This window comes from Pempheris klunzingeri, chromosome 8 (assembly GCF_042242105.1).
Source record: "Pempheris klunzingeri isolate RE-2024b chromosome 8, fPemKlu1.hap1, whole genome shotgun sequence".
Lineage (NCBI taxonomy): Eukaryota > Metazoa > Chordata > Actinopteri > Acropomatiformes > Pempheridae > Pempheris > Pempheris klunzingeri.
The window spans coordinates 6007009-6029540 of record NC_092019.1 but is presented as its reverse complement, the minus strand read 5'-3'; the positions used below and the strand labels follow the sequence as shown (position 1 = coordinate 6029540).

Sequence of the window (22532 nt, the reverse complement as noted above, 5' to 3'; positions counted from 1 at the left end):
TCCTCCCCCCTTTTTTTTTTCCTTTTCTTCACCATTACACCACTGCAGCTATGTTTTCATGCATCTGGATGGTTAATCACATGCTGGAAAAATGTTATTTTTTCATTTTATTTTGAGAAAACTTGTTGCAGCTGCAACAGCTTTGCATTTCCTGCCACACTGACGATGACCGGCTGCTTGTCGCCGATCACGTTTTGTCACCTTTGTGTGATGTGACTGTGTTTTTTCAGTGTAAAACACTACCTCACACTGTGGGAGTCTGCTGTTGTTTGTATTCGTCTCTAGGAGAGGATGTGAGAGTGTGTGCACATGTGAAACATACAGTAGACATGAAGAGGTGTGTTGTTTTGGTGTTTTCAAGCCTATTGTCCTTTAGCTAAATGCAGCAATATGTATTCTCCTGCAGTAGAAAAGATTGCATTTGATGGAACATGGGGCTATTACCCTTCTTCACACTTCAGTGTATTTTTTTTCTACCCTAGTTTTTTTTTTTCAAAAGTGCGCAATAACCATTCGAGAAGGGTTGAGCTGCATTACTTGATGCCGGACTTTGTAAAAAGCAGCCTGGCAGGTGGCGTGCCGTGATTTCTCTGGCTGACAGATTGAGGTCTGGTCTGTTCATGTGAAGGTCAGTGGATTGGTCCACTTCCCCTTCCTTAACTGCGTCTCTCCGGTGCATCTCTAACTATTCAGCACCTACTCAACCTTAAAGTGGTTAATAATCTTTTCTGTCCATCAGTGTTCTCTGTACAGACCTGGCTAGATTGCATGGCAGAGGGGTGGAGAGAAAGAAATAGAAAAGTAGTGAGGTGAGATGAGCAATAGAGTGAAGCGAGGCGGTGTGCTCACGTGGCACTGCACTTCCTCCCCAGGCTCGTGATTTGATGGGCACATGGCTGTCTTATCTCTGTGGGCTAATCGATTCTTCTTTTGTATCAAGAACATCAACATCATTCAGCCGTTTTTATGGCAAGTAAGCATGGTATTATTCCAGATATGGCTGCTGAAAGATAGAAGTAACTGTTAAATTTCCCTTGTGCATTGTGAAGCAGCTCAAGTGTTGTGTTGTTAACTATTAATGATGGTTATGTTGATGAATAAGATGACTCCTGTGGAGTTTACTTTTGGTAACAGACAAAAAACAACGGACTCTCTTTCAGATTTTTATTTCAAGATTTGAACAATTTAACACAATCACAGGAACAAAGTTACACAGACAAGTACATTCTCCTTCTCCGTGCAGACACAGCACAAACTGAGCAGTTCGCATCTCCTACAGCTATTAATATTTCACTCAGTGTTTCTAAGTGCATCAGATGGAGTTTGTGAGAGCGTGCATACATCTGCCTTTCAATATTTGAGATCTCTGTTTGGTTCTGCACCAGCGCAAACACTGCCAAGCTGCCTTTTGCCCTACTTTGTTGTGTGCCATCCTGAGAGGCTCATCGCCCGACTGAAGGGTGCATTCAAAGGATGGTCAATTTTAAGAGGCTGCTCGACAGTTTGTGTGCACTGCCAAGTGCTGGTGGAGGTCGGGCAAATCAGCCAAGCAGCACGACTCTGGCTTTGACAAACACAGGTTAGTCAGATGGAATGGATGTGATCCCAGGTGGCCACCATGAGAAGTGTGCACACAGCTTGCAGCTCTAAGCTCTAAGAAATGCTGGTTTTGTCTTTTCAGGCCTCAGTGGAAGCCACTTGATTTTTCAGGAAATGCAAATGTATCACTGTGTCTGAATACATGTTTGCAGAGTATAAACAGTACAGATCAAACATTGAACAAGAGAAAGTAGACAATAGATGTCCTTCAACATGTGCATTTAGCATAACAAATAGCAGGTAATCTAACAGTGAACAGCTAAAAGACACCAGCACATGTTTCTGGGATGAAGAATGGAAACTCGCTGAGATTTATTATTTAAACACTGATTAATCGTACACAAAATAAGGACATTGCACGCGGCTAAGCACTGTGACACATGTGATAAAGAAATTCAGGAGCACATGAAAGTATTTACTTATTATCCATAAATTGGATGTTATATTTTAGGGAGAGATGAAATTATTAACAATGTGGTTGCCTAGCGACAGAAAAGTTTCACAGTCTAGTTCAACTGAGAGCTTACACTGACTTTGATCTTGGCTGGAACATATTTAGAAAATAATTTTTAAACGTATGCATGTGCTCGTTTAGGGGCTTTATTGGTGTTACACCGGTCATCATGAGCAAGCTGAAACACGAAGTTGATTTATTATACTCAATTGTCCCATCCGCCAGTCAGCAGTCCTGTGGTAGCTCAATAGAGAGATGCTTTATTCTCAATACCCCCCCAACCCCAACCAAAGTGCTGCTACTTAGCCTGACTCAGCTAAAACCACTCAAAAATTTTGCAAGCTTATTGAAAATCCATCTCCATACATTAATCTGTGCATTTCTTCATATTTTTCCTTCTGATTGGCATCTGAAAAAGAAGCCTGTTTTCTCTGCCTATTAATTCCAGTGCATTTACTATCAGTGCTTCTGCGTGGGGGGAGACTATCATAAAAAAGAATGCTGATGAAGATGTTGTCAGCAGTTTACAGTATTGACCTGCTGTTCACATTTTCAGTTCACTTTCACTGTGAATCATTACTGGCTTTTGTGCGCTCTAATGTGTGTTGCTTAAAGGTGCTTATTGTTGGGTTTTTTTTCATTTTAAACAAAAATGATGTTGTTTAATTTGAGCATTCAAACACTCACACACACACAGACACAAAAACATTTTGTGCCTGAGCGTCTACTTGTGTGTTTGTAGAACATGTGACATAAATAATCTGGGTACATGTTCATGGAAATATCGCCCTGCAGCAGCACTAGTGGACAAAAAATCCACAATACACTGAACAGTGTGTAGCACTGTTTTTTGAGTGCGACAGTATTCAGGACAAAGTGATTCTTTGACTTCTTCTAGTAGCTTTTTGGAATCGTAGTGCAGAGAGGGATTTGTTATGTGAGCATTCATCCTAACTTAAAATAAGCCTCCTGCTTGCACTGCAAGACACTGTGCTCCATGCCTGCATGCAAATTGTTAGGGATTATTTGAGTTTCCCTATGTAGGAACAATACTGATTCTCTTTGCACTCTGTCCAGTATGAATATTGAGAAGGCAGCTCCTTCAATGCAGTGAAGCCTTTCCTCTCTGTTTTTGCATTATGAGTTAAAGAATAGAGATGGAAATGGAAGAAGAAGGCTACCTCTCTTTTACAGCAGTGCAGAATTATTAAGCTTTTTTTCTACCACTTTTACATTACAGCTAGTAGCAGTCTACCTGATAATCCATTTCAGTAATTTTACCCCATAATAGCCTCTGTCTAGGAGTCCTGATGGTGTCCCAGAAACATAATCAACAGCATGCTCCACAGCACAGTACCAGCCTCTGACTATTACAGCTGATGAGGTGAACAGTGCAGGAAATACAGGAAATTGGACCTTAATAGGCAAAAACAGGCAAGGCTGCCCGCAGTGATAAAGAAATAAGAAAAAGATGAAATCAGTGGGGAGGATTCTGAGTATGTGGTAGTGTTATTGTCCATAACACCTAATTTTCTGTATCCCTGGGTTCAGCCTTGAGTATTCTTGCGTGACTCCTCTTTCGTCCTACTTATCTCTACATGACCCTGAAAGAAGCTCACTATTTGGACCACATGTGACACTCTCAGCTTCAAATGTATCTCTTAGATACAACTTGAAATATGACATTTCATTTATGTGGTTGTGAAAATGTGCAGGTGCGCATGGTGCCATACACTGCTAGTCAACTGTTTAGGATGGATACAGACATAGAGTATGTTGTGCAGCTATTTAATCCATGAAGATCAATCGGACAAGTCATATGATCCGAGGTTCACTGTGTCCGTTCAAACTTTTGAAAGCCAAAGCCAAATGCATACAGAGGAGGTAATACTGCATTAGCCACCTCACTCCCTCTCCTACTCTCACCTACACCAGATACAAGTGTAGTTTTGGACCAAGACGGACTGTTTTGTATGAGGTAAAATAGCTGAACTTTGAGCTTTCAGCTGAGGTAATTTATCTTCTGAGTTGAGTTGAGTGCCTATCTCAGCAGCTCCTCTGCTAGCTGAGGCTGCTAATTAATCTCCTTGGGGGCTGGAGAAGACATGCTGCTCTCAGGATGATGCATGAAAGGAACACAGCAGCACAGGTACGACCGAGGCTGAGGGACACCAGTGCCCTGCTGCTTTCTCCCTATCCCTATTTCTACCTCACTTATTCCCTCATTCCTTCCTAGCTGACATTTGTGTCTCGCTGTCATTATATCCATTCTCGTATTTTTTTCCTCGTATTCTCAGTTCACCTCCTCTGTGCCTTTCTCTTTCCTCCAGTTTTCTCTCTCCATCTCTATTACAACAATTCTCCAGAGGACTCATGGCTGTTAATCAGCCTGAGTTCTTAGATGAGCCATCTCTGCACTGACCTAAATATGTGTGGATACACTGTTGGAGCTGTGATGCTGTTGTAATTTTAAAGGACCACGATATACCAGCAATGCATCACGATGATCTGTAGAAAGACCAGCATGTAGGACTTGTAGGACCATATTATCATTCAACAAAGGTCATGTAACATCTTGGTGTTAAAACTTCACTGTACAAACAGCAGTGCTCTTTGGTGCAACTGCCCAACATTGATTAGATTGACTGTTCATCTATTTGCTAACCAGGGATGGACGAACCAGCTCTGCCATTGATGGTCTGCTGTGGCATCAAGACAAACAGACCTACCTGAATAGCTCCTAAAGCATAATGCCAACAGCAACATCGCACCAATTCATAACAAAAGTTCTCTCAGGCACTTTCTCATATAGGGCAAGTCAAAACCAAAGTCCTAATGAGAAACCCAACGATTAAAAAATTCAAGAATGTATTCACAATGTTGATACTCAAACTCACATTGCTAGTTTCTAATGCATTACACCTAAAGCCCACTGTAGGATGCTACTGCATGCACCTGTTTACTCAGTACAATAAATTCAAGAAAGGGCCGAGTTCTGCCGGGGGAGGGTTTCTGTTTCTTCTTCTTCTCATGGTATTAGAATCAGTGAGTTTAATACAGATTACTCATTACTATACTATATTACTATATCTGAAATAGTTGAAAGTGTTGTGTAGCAGAATCACTAATGACCTTACATTTATTCACAAGCTGTGATGTGAATACCAGAGTTAGTGGACTAAATAAAGTGTTTTCATACTGAGAGCAGCACATGGTGTCTCTCCTGGCAGAGAGTGTACCTTGCGCTATCCAAGAAATTAAGCAATGTTCTTGTCTTGAAGATGTTTTTTCTGTGTTGTGGTTATTCATTAATTAGGTGTTAAAAGCATAAAGACCTCTTAATATTAACCATGGGAGTGCATGTACAGTAACACAAAAAGCTGTGGTAATGCAGTGAATAAGGGCACAAATATTTTAGTACTGTTGCTACTGAAGGGCAAATGCAATATACTTGACGTACTAACTGATTTACCCTTGAATAGCTAAGAACGCACAACATCCTCTTTTTAGCACTGTGGTAAAACTCATGATCATATTCTGTGGTTTTCTGACAGGTTAACACAAATCATGAAACTTCACCAGTCAGTCCTACAGTTAGAGTTTAATCCTGAAGAGATACAGTTTTGGGAATATTTGGATATTACTTTAAGAATGTTATGTATCTATCTCCAGGAGCTCAGCCTTAAAGCTGTTGATTCATCTTCTAAACCCTGTCATGCTCCACCAGCTGCTCAGTGTTTTTTGCCTGCAGTGTGGCTCATGCTCCACAGCCATATGTCTCCTTTGCCTGAGTGTGAGGCTTGGACACAGTTTAGAATACACGTGTATGGTCGCATCCCATATTTCAGTACAATACATTCTTGCCTCCCATCTAAACTGGACTAAAAATGAACTTCCATCTTGCATTTTTAGATTTTAACTGCTGCTAAAAATACGACTTCCTCTTGTGATTGTTTTGTCTTAAACGCTGACAGCACCACTCTGTCAAGGAGGAAGCCTGATGAGACAGGCTCATAGAAAAATGCTGTGGTCACTTGAGTCATGGAGTGTGGGCATGTTGTTTCTGCTCTTCATAGAAATGGTTAAAAACTGTTCCTCTTTCAGTATGAGAAGCAATTATGCTGTGTTTCTTCACACGCAAGGCACGTTTTAAATGTCACACTGAAAGAAATCAGTTGGAGTGTCAGCCGTTTCTATCAGGATTTTTCATATTCACATATAAGGCTTGGCAGCATTTAGATCCCCTTTCTCCTTCTCGTTAGCTGCCCATCTGTTACACTTTCAGTGTTTGCACCACTGAGTAAAGGGAGGCAGCCAGGGGACAGACTGTTCCAATTGCTACACCTCCTGCATTTCATGTTTCAAATATGCCCCTCTTACCTCACACCTTCAGGGGAAGGTGTGAACCCTTTCAGTGAAGGTGTGAAGTGAATGGCAGTACACAGAGTGTGTACATGTTTGGATATGAGGTCTTTTATTATTTATGAAACTTGAGCTGTTATATCGTCAAGAATTCTTTATAATTTCTATACTTTGAGAAATACTTTCATTATTACAGCAGCGTGGTGGTGCAGCTGAGTGGTACTTCGTGTAGTCTGGCTTCCTCCCACAGTCCAAAGAGATGGAGGTTAATTGGCGACTCTAAAGTAGGTGTGATTGTGAATGATTGTCTGTTTCTATATGTTAGCCCCGCAATTGATTGCCGGCCAGTCCACGGTGTTCCTCGCCTCTCGCCCAGTGTCAGCTGGGATTGGCTCCAGCTCCCCCACGGCCCTTAAAGATAAGTGGTATAAACAAAACAAGGATGGACAGTACTCTGAATCTAAAGATGTCTCTGGGACAAGATTTCGCTTGTAGTTACAAATGAAGAATTAGCACCCAAGCTTTATGGAGCTTTTAAGTCTCTTTAAACAGTTTTCTTATAATTTTACATCTTTACAATCTTCTTACATCTTACACAACATTTTCCAGAGAAAGCGAGCTGGACTGTTCACCAGTTTCTTCGTACCTGCTGTATATATACAGTAGGCTACTGTAGCAAGCCAATGACCCAAGAATTTCATATTATATTATTCTCTGGAGTTGGTGGAGACCAAACCCAACCAAAGCTAACAAAGTGAATTTACATTCCTCACAAACATAACTTTAAATTAATGTTAATGTTGCCTTGTTTATGATGGTAACTTTTTTGCTAACACATTAGGCATAATAACTTTACAAGTCAGTAATATTTTTGTCTCTCATTTAATGTCCAAAAATGTATGATTGCAGCTTTAATGTGCCCTAAACTGAGACTGAGAAATAAGCAAAACTGTACTTCCAAACTACAGGACTGGTCTGCATCAAGGTAGACAGCAGGGAATGTAAACAGAGAGAAGAAAGAGCATGTTTGCCTACCTTTGCCCATGCACTGGTGTGTGTGTCTGACGTGGGCCCATTTAAGTGCTCATATGTGTGTGTTTGCCTACATCCATGCATGTGAGTGCCAGGGTTAGAGCCCTCCATTAAGCTGTGTTTACAGCGTGTAGGGCCGCTGACGCTCGGCCTGGCCTGGCCTCATCAATCAGAGTGATTTCCGCCTATGATCTCTGCTGCCTGCCAGACAGACTTTACTATTGACTCATGGGATATTACGCTATTTTGTTGTTGTTGTAGGATTGGCCAGATTCTTCAGATTCCTGTCTGCAGAGGTGCTTGTGATGATTAGTCGCGTGGCCACAGTCTTGTAGGCATGTCATAGTTTGGAGCGAGACCAGGCGTATTGCACAACAGTGTGTTTTAATGTTAATCTGTACCAGTCGCACATGATGAAATCAGACTTTACCCTCATAGCCTAAAATGGAGATTCTTCATCAGAACAAAAAGACCTTCAAATTACTCACCAGTTATCTCTTTATAAACAATTTGCTCTTTGTAACTTAAGTGACATATTTTCTTTCAAGTAGCAGTCCTGTACTTATGAAGAGACCTAGGTTTTTAATTTTCTTCACACACAATTTAGAATTTTATTGAAGCTCTTTTGAATCTTTAGTAAATAGGCTTTTATTCTGTTTATCAGCAAATGAAAGTTTCCCTGTGACTTTTCATTTTCACAGCCCTTAAACACACATCCACGTACTGTATGGAACAGTTTTGTGACGACTGTAATTAACCTTTCTTCTAGTGTCAGGTGTAGTGGGTGTAAAAATAGTGACATGCCTCTTTATTTCTTTCTCTCTTTCACTGTCATTGTGCAGTGTGTAGATGGATAACAATAAACGGTTCCAAAGGTGCAAAAGTTGAAACCGACAACACGTGCCAAATGTGTTTTCACCACATGTGCCACGACGCATCAGCCGTGACTTAGACATGGGAGGGATGAAATGTCATTTTCTGCTGTGTTTTTCTATTATTATTTTGGTTAAGCAGTTGTATTAACCACCTTTCCATTTAAGGCAGTTAATGGGACAAGACATGAAAAAGTCAGGTCTGTTTCATTAGCTACTGTGATTGGTCCGTGTTGTAGGCTCGCTTTGTGCCACATCACAGCAACAAACGATTTAATTCTAATAAGATTTCTAGAATTATTAACAAAGAGGATTGTTTAACTTGAGGAGCCAAGTGCAAGACGTATAACTACACAATTAGTGGTCTTATTCATCTTAAACCTTATAGTTTTTGTTATTTGTGGCAGACAATCAATCAATCAATCAACCAGTCTTTACTTATATAGCATATTTATATATCTTATCTCAAGACACCTTCATTAAAAAAGCAGGTCAACACCAAACTCTTTCCTTAAGAGAAACCCAACAATTCAAGAATTCAAAATTAAAAATTCAAGAATCCCCTTGTAAGAAGGCATCTGGTGACAAAGGCAAAGAAAAACTCCCACTGATATTCAGATCTCAACTTTTGCTATTGCTGAGTGAAGAGCAAAGAACTGAAAACGCTGACAAGACTTCAATATACATTACCAATCAAAAGTTACCTACTGCACCAGACAAACATTCATTCAAGTTGGAAAGTGTGTCCAAAGTTTTGTCTGGTACAGAAGGTAACAGAATCTCCTGTTGCTATCATATGTTAAGATCACATGTGTGGCAATCCTGAAGTGTGTGTGTGTGAGTGTGTGTGAGTGTGTGTGAGCGTGTGTGAGTGTGTGTGAGTGTGTGCTCGTCGCTTGGCCAATTAGCAATTACCTCCCTTGTATTTGGAGAACCTAGTAAAACATAATGTAAAGTGAATGTCTCAAAGCATGTATTTCTAGTGCTTAAACATTTTGCTGCAGCTCTTGTCTATAAATAAGACTGAGCGCCTAAAGTCATGCTATCAGCTATGTGAGGCTGTGTTTAGGTACAGCTCGCTTTGAGCAAAATGAAAACACCAACATGGCAGCATGTTCACAATGACAGTGCTTACATGCTGAAGATAAAAGGAATGTCGTTTTTTTTGGTTTTTTATGTATGTGGTCACCAAAGGGCTGGAAAAATGAACTTTGTCTAAATTGTCTTTGTCTGAGCAGGAACCCTCAAAGATATATTTTAATGAAGAAAGACTCTTAGAGGACCAATTATTAATGATGGTTGTAATGTGACTGTGTGTTTATCCAGTTTGTCCCTAGCTTAAATGTGCAGTGTTGTTTTTGGCTGGGCTGACCTACATGAAACCTGCAAATGGATGCCATGTATTAAGAGGTTTCTTCATGTAAATAGGTTGCAGTGTCTCTTAGAGTGGAACTTTTTTCCGCAGCTATAACACTACAGGGAGCTTGCTATATTTATGATGGTGCACACAAGAACCATAATTGTCTTGTGCTGTGCCTATTCTGCCAGGTATTTGTTCAGAACAAAAGTACCACAGTTGTTTCTCTGGCATTGTGTCAAAGTAGCACAGTTTTACTTTTTTTTTTTTTTTTTAGCAAGTTGCAGCAGTGATAGTGAGCAGAGGGATAGAAGTTTAGTTTAAAGCCATACATTTACTTCACGTATGGTCCTCACATGCCATGCCAGAGGCAGATATATGTGAGGGACCACCTGTGAAGAAATCTTTTCTCTAAGCACCACTGTTGTGTCTTTCTGCTCTGGACTGTTTAAAATAAGCTGACCTCGGGTGTCCACAAATGGTAGAAAAAGACTGAATAAAGGCTCATGTTTAGGTAGGTTTGATCCTAATTCAAACAAAGACCTTGTCTGGTTGTTTTAAAGTGCTGTGTCATGCAGGCTGTGCAAGGAAGATAGATGAAGTTTTCATATTGAGCACGAGTATAATCATCACTTGATTTCTCGTCATCTCCAACCAGCAGAAGCAAAGTAAATTGTTCCCAACACAACACAGCTGTGATGTGCTAGTTATGGATGAGAGAAAAATAAAGTAATAGAGCTTGGCACGTGACCTTTCAGTGACCGTCATGTGGCTGAAGCCCTCTAACAGCCCAGCAGGGCTGTTGGCAGACCTAATGAGAGCTTGTTTTCACTGGCCTCTGTGGATGAGATGGGGAGAGGGAGGGATGGTGGGACAGGGGAAGGAGAGAAAAGGAAAATAACGGTGATGAAGAGTACAAAAGAAACAAAACAGCAAGCAGAGGGAGAAAATAGAGAAAGCAAATGATAAAAGAGGAGATTAAAAAACAGACTGGGGAGGGGGCTCAGTATCTCTGGGTAGAGCTCGTTCGCCCGCAGAGCCAGCCGAGGTGCGCCTGAGCAGCCTGGCTGTCTGATTGGTGGAGCGCGATGCAGCTCTATCCCCTCCCCCCAAAGAAAGAGGTGCAGCAAGAACGTCAGACCCAGACAGCACAAGACTCAACTACTGAAGCAGCATTTGTATAAAGCTCTCCCTAAGATGCAGCCTGCAGAACATCCAGGGAAAGACTAGATGATAGCAAATACCTACAGAATAGTCTCCTACTACGAGGATTAGGAATTTATCAGACAGATCAGATTAGAGTTGATTTTTGTTGATTTTCAGTAAAATCACCTAGAGAAGGCAAAGCTGACGTCTAGTGCAGTCGATTCACCGCATTGAGAGGGACGGTCGTCGGTCACCATGGGCAGGCAGGGGCACGATACCTCTGCTGCTGCTCCTGGGATGCGGATCCAGCACTCCCAGAGCAAGATGAGCCTGTCTGCATCATTTGAAGCACTGGCTGTCTATTTCCCTTGCATGAACTCCTTCGATGAGGAAGATGGAGGTAAGATGACATCCAGGGAAATGTCACAGCAGCAGCGGGGGGGCTTAGATGAATTTAGGATTGGTGGGAATTTGCACAGGTATTGATTAAAGAGAGGATTGGGCAAAGTTTAAAGATGTAATTAGTTTAATTAGGATGACAGTGTAGTTCAGCAAGGATTCTAACATAATGCTTGAGCTGTGTGCACGCTGGTCATGTTAGAAACTGGAAGTTGATATCCATGCCTGCATCACAAGAGTGGTCTTTCTATCATTGTTGCTACTGTCAGTGGTGGTTGTGTTATTGTTAGTGTTACTGCATGGGTATAGGAACCACTCTGTTTGATATATTCTACTCCTGCTAGTCTAAGCAATATTTCATTTCATCTGGATGATTTTAGAATTGACTCTGGGGATGAATTAGTAAGTGCAGTGAGTCACTGTTTGGTATCATGTGGGTGGTAGTGTTTATTTAGCTTCAGAATCCAACATTGTTCTGACGGGCGCTTCAATTTCCTCAACAGCAGTGATGACGCCAACTGTATGTGTTTATATTTATGCCTCCCAAGATGCTCTCATCAGTTCCTATTCTAGCGTCAGGGGATTTATAGAAAGAGAAAAAGAATAGGTCATGCATGAGATATTTTTTCCTGATCATACTAGCTTTGATTAGGGACAGCTTCTCATAGTCATTTGTACTCCACTACACACTCACTGCTGGTTGGCTGCCAAGCAGCTCCACTAGAGTCTGTCATTGTCTTTTCCTGTCTGGCAAGGCCAAGGCTTGAGGGCAGTGACCTGGTGATGAGCCAGTTTCTCTAACTCTAAGGCCACTGCTGCTTCAGACTTGACAGATACTTTACAAATGTGCTTGGCCGCCACATTATCCAGCCAGTATTGATAATGCTCCTGTCTTTGACTCATTTACTTAATCTGTCATTACTTTAGATGCAGTTGTGTAAGTGTTATTTGATGTATTTTTCTAAGTATGTATAGTCTATGCCATGTTATGCTCATAGATCAATCGATGTCAACCGCCTGAATCATGTAAAGTTATTATTCTATAAAATTGCCTTCATTTATGCATCTCGCAACAATGCAGAAAAACGTATTTCCCTTTCTAGAGAATGGTTTGTTTTTATTGTTGTTTGATAAGATCTGACTGGCCAGTGATTGACAGAGGAGATCTATGCGCAGCGGTTTGCTGCAGACGTCAGAGACGACCTCCGTGGCTTCGTCTCCATTGTAGTGTGTGAAGAGCAGGAAGAGGAGGCGGAATCCAGCTGAATAACTGAGATTTCAAGGCTGAAAGGCTTCATGTCTGTGTGTGCCTGTGTGAGATAGGACACAGGATCATCTCTGCTGTCCTCAGCTCCTCCTCTGATGAGACAAGGAGGGAGAGAGGGGGGATAGTGTAGACAGCAGGCGCCACAAAAGGCCCGTGATGATGCTGGATTATGAATCCTGTAGTACAGATGTGATTCATCCATACAAACTGGGATATTATTATTATTATTATTATTATTTGAAATTCACTGCACATAAGGCCTATGGATAGCTGATTGTCATCACTTTGCACCTGAGACTTCCAAAGAGTGAACTCTGCATTATTACTTTTTTGTGGCTTTGCAGTTATTGTCTGTTCTCTGGGAAATAACATGATGCCTTCATTTGATTATAGATGAGGAAAAAGAAATTAATAACCATAACATGTACAGCAGCATTCAGCAATGCTCGGATAATTAGTGTTTTGCCTTCGCCGTACACATGTTAAACCTTAGCGATTAAAGATATATTCAGGTGCTAACCCTGAATATCAAGTGAAGTCTATCATACAAACAGAACTAGTCAAGTGCTCCTGATTTCATTTTCCTTTATGCTGTGTGGACTCTCTTTATAAGAAGGATTTGTTCAAATAAAACATAGTAGTGATGCTGTGTGTGTGTGTGTGTGTGTGTGCTGGTCACCAGGTGTGTGTTTAGCGGTGGATCATTCATACCTGCGTAGGTGTGTGAACATCTGTCACAGGCGCAGCCACGTGGTCGCGAGCTGTGAGCGAGGCTGGGTGGAGATGAGCAGCAGCAGCGCTAATGGGGGGAGTCAGCTGTCATCTTGCATCAGTTAGGACGAGGGGCAGACGCTGGATGTTTATAGGTGGAGCATAGACTCACTACAGCTCCCAGAAGACCCCTGTAGGCAGTCGGCAGGACAAACCAGAGGAGGGCCTGTACATGTTGTTCTGTTCGACAGATACACAAAGAGCCGTAATTCTGTTGAGCTTGTTAAAGTGACCTTGCTTGATAGTGAAATTGCCGCTATCCATGCCAGAGTAAGCTGTGTGCACGTCTTGGTATAGAGATGAATTATTGTCAGAGTTGTCTTTGTGATTGGTTTTCCCTCTGGGATGATTTTTCAATGAAAGCACAGAAATGTCAGTGATAATCCACACGAATGCAACTCGCTGTATGAGCAACAGCATGATACAGTGTCATGGAATGATCTCTATCTCTATTTTTCTCTCTCCCTTTCTCTTTCTTTGCTCGTTTCATTCTGTGTGCAGAAGCAGGAGGTAAAAAGTTACGCAGCACGATCCAGAGGAGTACAGAGACGGGTCTGGCGGTGGAGATGAGGAGCAGGATGACTCGGCAGGCCAGCCGGGAGTCCACAGACGGCAGCATGAACAGCTACAGCTCAGAGGGAAAGTAAGTGGACAAGTGCTAACGTTCGGAGGACAGTGAAAAGGCTCCATATATACATATTTTACTGGGAACAGTTTGTACGTCCACAGCAAACAATTCAAAACTTGATTAGATAACTCATATTAGGCATCAGTCTTCCTAATCCCCATCTTAATCCTCCTGACATTTAGTAGGCCCCACACTAACTACAGCTTTGTCTAATATCAACAAAACTGTACTTTTCATCTCCGTGGTAACCGGCGGTCTCTTTCTTTGTCAGTCTCATCTTCCCTGGTGTGAGGTTGTCCTCAGATGCCCAGTTCAGTGACTTCCTGGATGGTCTCGGCCCCGCCCAGCTGGTTGGACGACAGACGTTGGCTACTCCACCCATGGGTGAGAACAGAAATCCCTTCACTCAGTACATTCACGTGTTAGTTTGGTAATCAGTGGATTAGTTTTGTGCACTGACGTGATTTCTTTACTACGTCCCTCACATAGTGAGAGATATCAAGGCAGTGGTGAGTTAACCTTGGCTATATTTCTTATTTTTGTTGTTCAGGTGACATCCAGATCGGTATGGTGGAGAAGAAAGGAGCACTGGAGGTGGAGGTCATCAGAGCCCGTGGCCTTGTGGGAAAACCAGGTTCCAAGGCACTGCCAGGTAATTTAAGCTCTCATACTGTTATTATCACAGGCAGTTGCACCTTCTGACACATCCCACAAATTCATTACACATGTTCACATATGATGGATAGAAAGGATGGAAAGGCTTCTTCAGGACTGTACTGTAACATTTTCTCACTTCTTCTCTGTCTTCTCAGCACCATATGTAAAGGTCTACCTTTTGGAAAACGGAGTCTGTATAGCCAAAAAGAAAACAAAAGTAGCAAGAAAAACCTTGGATCCTCTTTACCAGCAGCAACTGCCGTTTGAGGAGAGTCCTGGCGGGAAGGTTTTACAGGTAAGGAAGGTTTCACAGAACTTAAAGTGGAAACTCAGAATCCCTCTCACTAAAACAACTTCATTTCTTACTGTCTGAGCTCGTCTCATTCTTCTGATTTACTTCTTCCTCCGTGTTCTCTGCAGGTCATCGTTTGGGGCGACTATGGACGTATGGACCATAAATCATTCATGGGAGCAGTTCAGATACTGTTGGATGAGCTGGACCTGTCCAACATGGTGATTGGCTGGTTCAAGCTCTTTCCTCCTTCCTCACTGGTGGACCCTACTCTGGCCCCACTGACAAGAAGAGCTTCCCAATCCTCACTGGACAGTTTTTCTCGATCATAGCAGCGTGTGGACTGATAGCGTTGTTGTAGCAGCCAGTGTTGCGATTACAGGTCACGCCCCCGGTTACACTGCATGCTTGATGTTGTGTCTTCTGAGCCTGTTTCTAGGGGTGCAAACGTGATCCTGTGTTTTAAGCAAAAACGTCGCGCACATTGTGCACATGGCGAAGCGTGTTGCAAACGCCTGGCGGCCCGGGATTGCCAGGTGTTGTTGTTGTTGTTTGGAGGAAGCTGGAATGAACTCCTTAGCACGAGGAATCTGTCAGTTCCAGGTTTTCATCCAATTCGAAGCCATGGGGGTCAGTACTGGGAACCGCTAAACGAGTTCTACAGAAGCCCTTTTCGAATGAAAAATAAATGTTTTGCTTTGATTTTTTTTTTTGTTTTGTTTTCATTTGTTTTTTTTTGTTTTTTTTTTCTTTTAATGTCAATGTACTTGTATCTGAAGGGGCTGACAGTGTTTCTAACCAGATGCTTGGTCACGCCACGCCAACAGACCTAGCTGTGCAGAAGGAGTTTTGGAGACCATCACTTTGGGTGAGGTGTGTCCCAGCTTGTATCCACACTCCCCCAAACCCCAAAAGGAATGCCCCGCAGATTCTGGGTTTATGTACTGAATCAAACATACTGGTCAATCACCAGAAAGACTTCAAAGTTAATCAGAGGCAACGTTAAAGTGGCTACCATACCAACACTCCAGAATATACAGTAACAATCCAAACCCCATGAAAAGATGTACAATCGACCATCATTCTTTCTCTGTTGATATATTGTATGAAAATTAAATGAGAAAAAATATTTTTTTCCTTTTTAGTTCATTTGCATGGACACAAATTTAGCTGAATTAAAAAAAAAAGAAAATTATTTTCTTGAGGCTGCAACTTGCAAAAAAGATGAAGAAAAATGAATAAAACAGATCAGCCATTTTCAACAATTTATATTATTTTTAAAGATAAATTTCACTAGTGCATGGTTTTCAAGGGGAGTGAATGCAACATCGTGATTAAAAAAAAAAGACATTGTTTATCATTCTTTAGACCATTCATGCGTCTGTGTTTTGCAGACATGCAGATAAGGGAAACTTAAAGGAAACTTTTGGAGTTATTTAACAGAAAATGTTTATGTGACAAAAAGTGATAATGAAAATAAATGTAAATTGTTTATTTCATTGTAAAAGGCTCATGCCTTATAAAGATAAACATTATGTGCAAATTGTACATGTTTCTCTTTCTCTTCCTTGTCCCAGGGTACTTCTCATTGTACTATTCATTGCTACCATTGTTCAGTCCCCTGATATTGTCCAGATTTTAGGACTGTTGGTTATTTTACAGTTCTGTATTGTTTCAGTATGTATTTTATTTTGGATTTGATTTGTTTAACAAGCATGTTGAAAAGGATTTTCTGCAACATGGCTTGGGCACACCTTACAGTAACTCAGCATGTTTTGATAAAGAAGATATTTGGAATTTTTGCAGTTTCTTGTACAGTGCATGTCAACTTCATTACTTTTCTCCCTCACCTTAAATTGAACTCTACAGCAAATTAGTTCTTGGTCTTCCACGGCCAATTATTGAAGTTTTAACAAAAACATTCCACCCCCAAGGTCATGTTTTCTTTCAGGTTTTTGAGAAAAAAAAGTGACATGGAAAATATTTTATATTTAATGGAGGTTGACGAAACAGTTGTGATTGCAAGTGTGTTTTATTTCAGTATTGTTGACGAACATGCAAAAATAATCTGTATTGGTACAGCAAGACGTCTATACCTAATCAAGAGGCAGCAAACACGCAAAGAGATGTATGTTGCTGCGGTTCAATTTTACAGGCATTGTTTGTGAAGATGAGCTAAACACAAGTTCAAATAACAAGGGATATTGCCACAGAAAATGTTTTTTTTTTTCTTGTTTTAATGAAAATGAAATTCATTTACTATATTTTTGTTAGTTTTATTTAAAAGCCAAGACCAGTTTATTTTTTATTTTCTATTTTTAGTAATTATAAATACTTCTCATGTCTGGGAAGTATATAAATCTTATAGTTGCAGTATGTCTGAATGAAATTGAACTGAGGCATTATTCCTTTTCCATATAACGATAATACGTTTTAATGTCCAAGAAAACCTTGTCGCTGTAACAAGCTACAGTATATATTTTCATTTTAATTTTCATTGTACATACCTTTAGATGTCAGAATTTGAATAAACAAGCTACCATGAATAGATTGATAGACTCTTTTGGAACAGGAAAAATGCCTCACATGATGACAAAGACATATGTTATTTATCCTTTTGAATGCCTTTTAATTTTCTCTTTTTGGTGCAATGTGTTAATGCCAAGGCTATGTCTTGGTTAAGTATGGTTGAGTACAGAGATTTATGTAAGTTATTTTTCAAATTAAAAATAAAAAATTGATATTACACTGATGCCAGTTGTTGGGTGATGACAAGACACACACTCAATCAATCTATCTCTCCAGCAATTTAATATTAAACTTTCTTAACATTGGGAGGCTTGTAAAAGGCATATTACAAAAAAGAATTGTCAAATATAGCAGAGGCTGAGTGGTCCTGACAATTAGTCCCAAAAATGTGTCAGTCTCCAAAATCACTGGATTCTACACTTCCCATCATGCAACCAAAAGCATCCGTCCCCTTCTCCAAACTCCATACCCCATTTCTCACAAGGTTTCTGTTATGTATTTGTAGACTCCAAGATGACCCTGATGACATCTTCAAGGATATTGTCTCAGACTTTGAAAAGCTTCCTCCAAAGCCACAGAGGACATGATATATGATTTGCAGAATCGATGACTAGCAGAACTTCCTGTTGTCTTCTAGGTTCAAACAATACAGCCCTCTGCTGTAGCTAAATGCTAAACTAGTTTGCCCGTTTGCTGAGCTGAACCTTAATCCAAAGGCCATGAATGAATAGGAAAAAGGTTTGACTTTGCTCGTCTACTTTACCATCAGGCTTGACTGATAAATATTTTTCATTTTTGCGTTAATGGAAGTTGTTTGTCTCCACTCAGGTTTAATAATCTAGATAGATTATTTTTGGGTGAGTCCAGAAGAACCCCACCAGTCAGATAAGACTGTACTTCTAAAGTTTACAATTTGTGTGTTACCATACAAACATTAGCACTAAACACAAGATACGATTGAAGCTGATGGGAATGTCACTAGAAACCAAAGTACTGGACAAATTGAAACTTTGACCCAATGACTACACTGGATGACAAATAAGTGCATAAGCAGAATGATTTCAATTAATCCAATGCACCCATGATCCAAGTGAGGACATGAAGGTTGATACAAAATATCCTCTAGTAGCTGAGATATTTCACTCTGGACCAGTGTGGTGGAGCACACAGACTGACAGTGACTGACAGACTGTCAGGGTCATCCCTAAAGCCACACAGATGACATGGCTAATAACAAATAACCCTCAGAGTTTGACATACAGACACATACTGTATGTGACTCTTTTCAGGGTGATGCTGCTGCTATCAGCATCACGTTATTATATTCCCTGTTAGAAGTTCTGAATTCTCTTTCTATGACTACTTGGTTTTTACATTGCAAGCACAATTAGGTCTCACACACTGTCGGCCTCATACCGTGCTCTATGTGCTTCTGCTTTTGGTTAAAAAATAGGGATGACTTAGAAATGACTGAAGTCTGAGAGGACAGAGGACTTCCTGTTTTCACTGTATTTAAGGAAACTGTAAACTACATGCATGAGAACAGATGTCAGACTCTACATGACAGGTTTGTACTTGTGATTTATTATATGAATGTTCACATATACAGCATTTACTTTGAAAGTGTATCTTTTCAGATTGAAATTATGACAGATTAAACTATACAGGCTGTACATCTTTTGCAAATTTCTGTTCATCTAACCTCTCTCGTTGCTGTTGTCAGGTTTTCCCTAAACTATCTTCTTCAGTACCCAGGATGCTCTTATTGAATACAATACAACAGAGCCTCAAGGATATCGGATTTCTGGCTGTGGATGTTTTCACGACAGGTGAAAGGGATGGGATTCGAAGAACTCTCATCCTCCTCTTCACATGTAGCTTCTCCAGCCTCGTGCTCAGCTCCCTGCTCCTCCTGTACCTCCTCTTCACCCTGAACTATGACTTAGCAGTGGCCGGAGGGATTGCCGTCTGCTTTGGGACACTACTGACGGTCGCCCTCTTCCTATCAAAGAGAGTGAGGTGCTTGGGGACTCTGTTTGTGATCTCTCTATTCATGAAGAAGAGTCGGAACCTGCTCCTGACTGCCGGGACCAGTTTGGTGGTTCTCAGAAATATCCGTAACACCTTGGAGAACCTCACAGGCCTCGTCAGGAGTATGATTTGCAACCTGCGGGCCAAGAAAGCAGCCATCATCGCTCCATTCAGTAACTATGTCAAGATGCTGAAGTGGCTAGGAAACATGCTGAAGGGGGTTACAGACTTAGGGGTTTTGAACCTCAACTCCCAGCTCAAGGTTTCACCCAGACTGGAATCAGAACAATTCAGGGAGAGACTCAATGAAACAGAGCAGAAGCTGAACGAAACTATCAAGTATGTGCAGTCCCTTATGAACGCAGTCTCCTCTGTGAGCGACAGACTGTTTCCTGCCATCAGCTTCCTCCTGCTCATGATGTTTATAGCGCTGCACATAAAAAAATTCTGCAATGACATGAAATACGAAAACAATTTCATCAGCAGCAATTTTGTTAGTTTTGACGAGAAACAGAAGGCGGAAGGAAAGCCCCACGTCCTCCCCCTCACACCAGAGGAAGAGAAGCTGTTCACCGCTCTCCCCTCCACCCGTCCCACCACCAGAGAGGGGAGAGCTATGCTGAAATTTGGTGTTCCAATTGTCTCCCATTTTGTAGCATGGGCCGTATTTATAACGGTAGATGCCTTATTGTACTGCTTTGTTGATATTGTAACAACAAAGTTATCCGAACTGGAGCCGTTCCATGTCCCATTGTTAATGAGCATCAATGTGAGTATGTTTGTGAATTTGTAAGACCCACTAATACAGTTACAGTATTTGTTCCAGTCAGACAACCACTGAATATGTGTTTATTCATCTCCTCAGGGGATTGCAACCTTCCTAGGTATAACATTTAGTGAGGAAAACCACCAAAAAGACTTCTCCTACTCTGTGACCCTGTTTGAGAAGAAGTGTCTTCCTAAACCCAAGCTGCTGCTCTATAACTCTGTAGTTCCTTTGGCAGCCATCCTGCTCACCCTGCTTGTTATGGCTCTGATGGCTGCCAAAGTGGTTCAGCTCAGGCTGATGGTCTGTGAGCGGTTCTTCCCCAACGCCGCGGAGCAGAGAGTGAAACACCTGCATGCCAAAATCCTGAGGAAGAGATTAAAAAGGAAGAAGGAGAAAAACAACCACAGCGTCTCATCACTCTATTTGAAGGTACGCATTGCTGCATGTCACATGTTCAATTTGTAAATCTTTGTACATAATGCATAAGAGTGAAAGTTTGTTTTTTGTCATCTTTTTTTCAGCCACATTTCTGGTGCCCGATGCTCTTTAGACTGGAAGAGGATCCCCAAAGTATCGTGTAAGGAAGTTTTTCTTCTTTTATTCTGTGAATAAGGACAGGAAATAAGGAAACATGTGAAAACACAAGAAAATCTCCTGGTGAGAAACATTTTGACCTACAGGTTCTCAGTGATCCTGTTATTACGGCATCACTTGTACATGTTTCACTTGTACTTTTACCTCAATATTGAAAACAGTTGATTCAACAAAGGAGGCAGCACTTGTGAAACAAATCCATCAAACTTGACTTGCGCAGTCGTGCCTGTCTAAAATTCAAGAATCACTGGTCAACTCTTGGAGTCGCTGTGGAGGAAAATAATGTTTTTTACAGATAAACATGGTCTAATAACTGCAGCAACTGCTGTTGTGGAAAAAGCGACATTGTGCTGTTTGCAGACCTGTCCAAGGCTTTTTGAAACTGTTGATCATAATATTCCATTAAATAAGCTGATTTCTGTTATTTTTGATGAATCTGCTTACAGCTGCTGCAGGTCAGACTGTTGTTATAGATGGTTTTAAATCTCCATGTGGCTACAAAAGTGTCCCACTAGGATCTACAGGCCTTCTGGTATTTACTCTGTATGTGAATAATGTAAGGTTAAGAAAGTAACTTCATATATTGAATATATCATAAATTCATATATTTGAGTCAATTTACTACAAATATATTTATATTTATATTTACATTGTTTACACAGATATGTATTTATGTGCAAATGTATGTTTAAAAAGTGAAACAATTACATATTTACATATATACATCAGCATCTTTCAAACTTTCAAGCATCAAAATGTATGTATTATAGTAGTGCACTTTAATGTTCACCTTCTGATCCGCTATATTTTCTGCACTGGATTATGGAGACATCAGGTTTGCAAAGTGAACGACAGAACTGGATATCTTTAAATGTTCTTCATAACAGCTCTGAACTGAGGAAGACTGGTCTCTGGTACCACTCACCTCATAGTTTGATAACTGAACTGAAAAACAACTGAGGTACCTCTACTTCTACTTTCTGATATTTCAATACTGACAGTGCCAATTTTAGTGTGGATGTGTGCGTGTGCCAGAGTATACTGTCTTGTTGTGATATTGTTCTCTTGTATTGTATTATATCACTGTTATTCAGCATGCTACAGCTGTTCATTGAGTTACGTCGCATTACATAACAGGTTATGACTTTAATTGTAACCATGGCAAAGGGTTTATAGATGGAAGGCTTCAACTTTGATAACAGTCAGCCAATTAGAGGCCATAACTCAAGAGGAGTTTAGCTTCAATGAGCTCATTAACTCAGCTATTCCTGCACAGCGGCAAATTTCATTATTCTTGTCATAGATATTACATACATATTATATCATATTTATTATATAACAAGGCAGGTGACAGAATATCATGATGAACTTCTCACTCACCCCCAACTGTGAGCACAATGCACAGGATAACAGGATACATGTATATATATATCTGAGATAGATGCCGCAGTAAAGCCAATTAACAGAATATATTAATAATGTACTGAAGAATATAAAAGGTCTAGGCTTGCTAGAGGTGGCTGCGGCTCAGAGGTAAAGCGGATTGTCCATCAATTGGAAGATCAGTCAGAGGATAGGTGGTCCGATCCCTGGCTACTCGAGTCCGCATGTCAAAGTGTCCTTAGACAAGACTTGCTTCCAATTTAGATTCCTCGTGCATGAAAGATGTGTGAATGAGTGAATGTGGATGTAGTTTAAAAGTGCTTTGAGTGGTCAAAATGACAAGAAAGGTGTAATACAAGCACAAACCACCATTAAAATAAACTATTTTCA

General features: G+C 40.8%; 2 protein-coding genes across 2 annotated transcripts in view; both read left to right on the top strand.

The window, feature by feature from the left end:
- Positions 1–17541, top strand: part of rims2a (regulating synaptic membrane exocytosis 2a) — a 133329-nt gene extending 115788 nt beyond the window's left edge. The window contains exons 30-34 of the mRNA XM_070834694.1: positions 13761–13902; positions 14159–14271; positions 14438–14539; positions 14700–14839; positions 14965–17541. Of these exons, the coding sequence (XP_070690795.1) occupies positions 13761–13902; positions 14159–14271; positions 14438–14539; positions 14700–14839; positions 14965–15168 (701 nt within the window). The 3' untranslated portion in view covers positions 15169–17541. The remainder of the gene's footprint in view (positions 1–13760; positions 13903–14158; positions 14272–14437; positions 14540–14699; positions 14840–14964) is intronic.
- Positions 17542–19121: 1580 nt separating this feature from the next.
- LOC139204795 (dendritic cell-specific transmembrane protein) lies at positions 19122–20746 on the top strand. Its single transcript, XM_070834795.1, has 3 exons — positions 19122–20165; positions 20262–20594; positions 20687–20746. The coding sequence occupies exons 1-3, from the start codon at positions 19122–19124 to the stop codon at positions 20744–20746; spliced, it is 1437 nt and encodes a 478-aa protein (XP_070690896.1).
- Positions 20747–22532: the final 1786 nt, after the last annotated feature.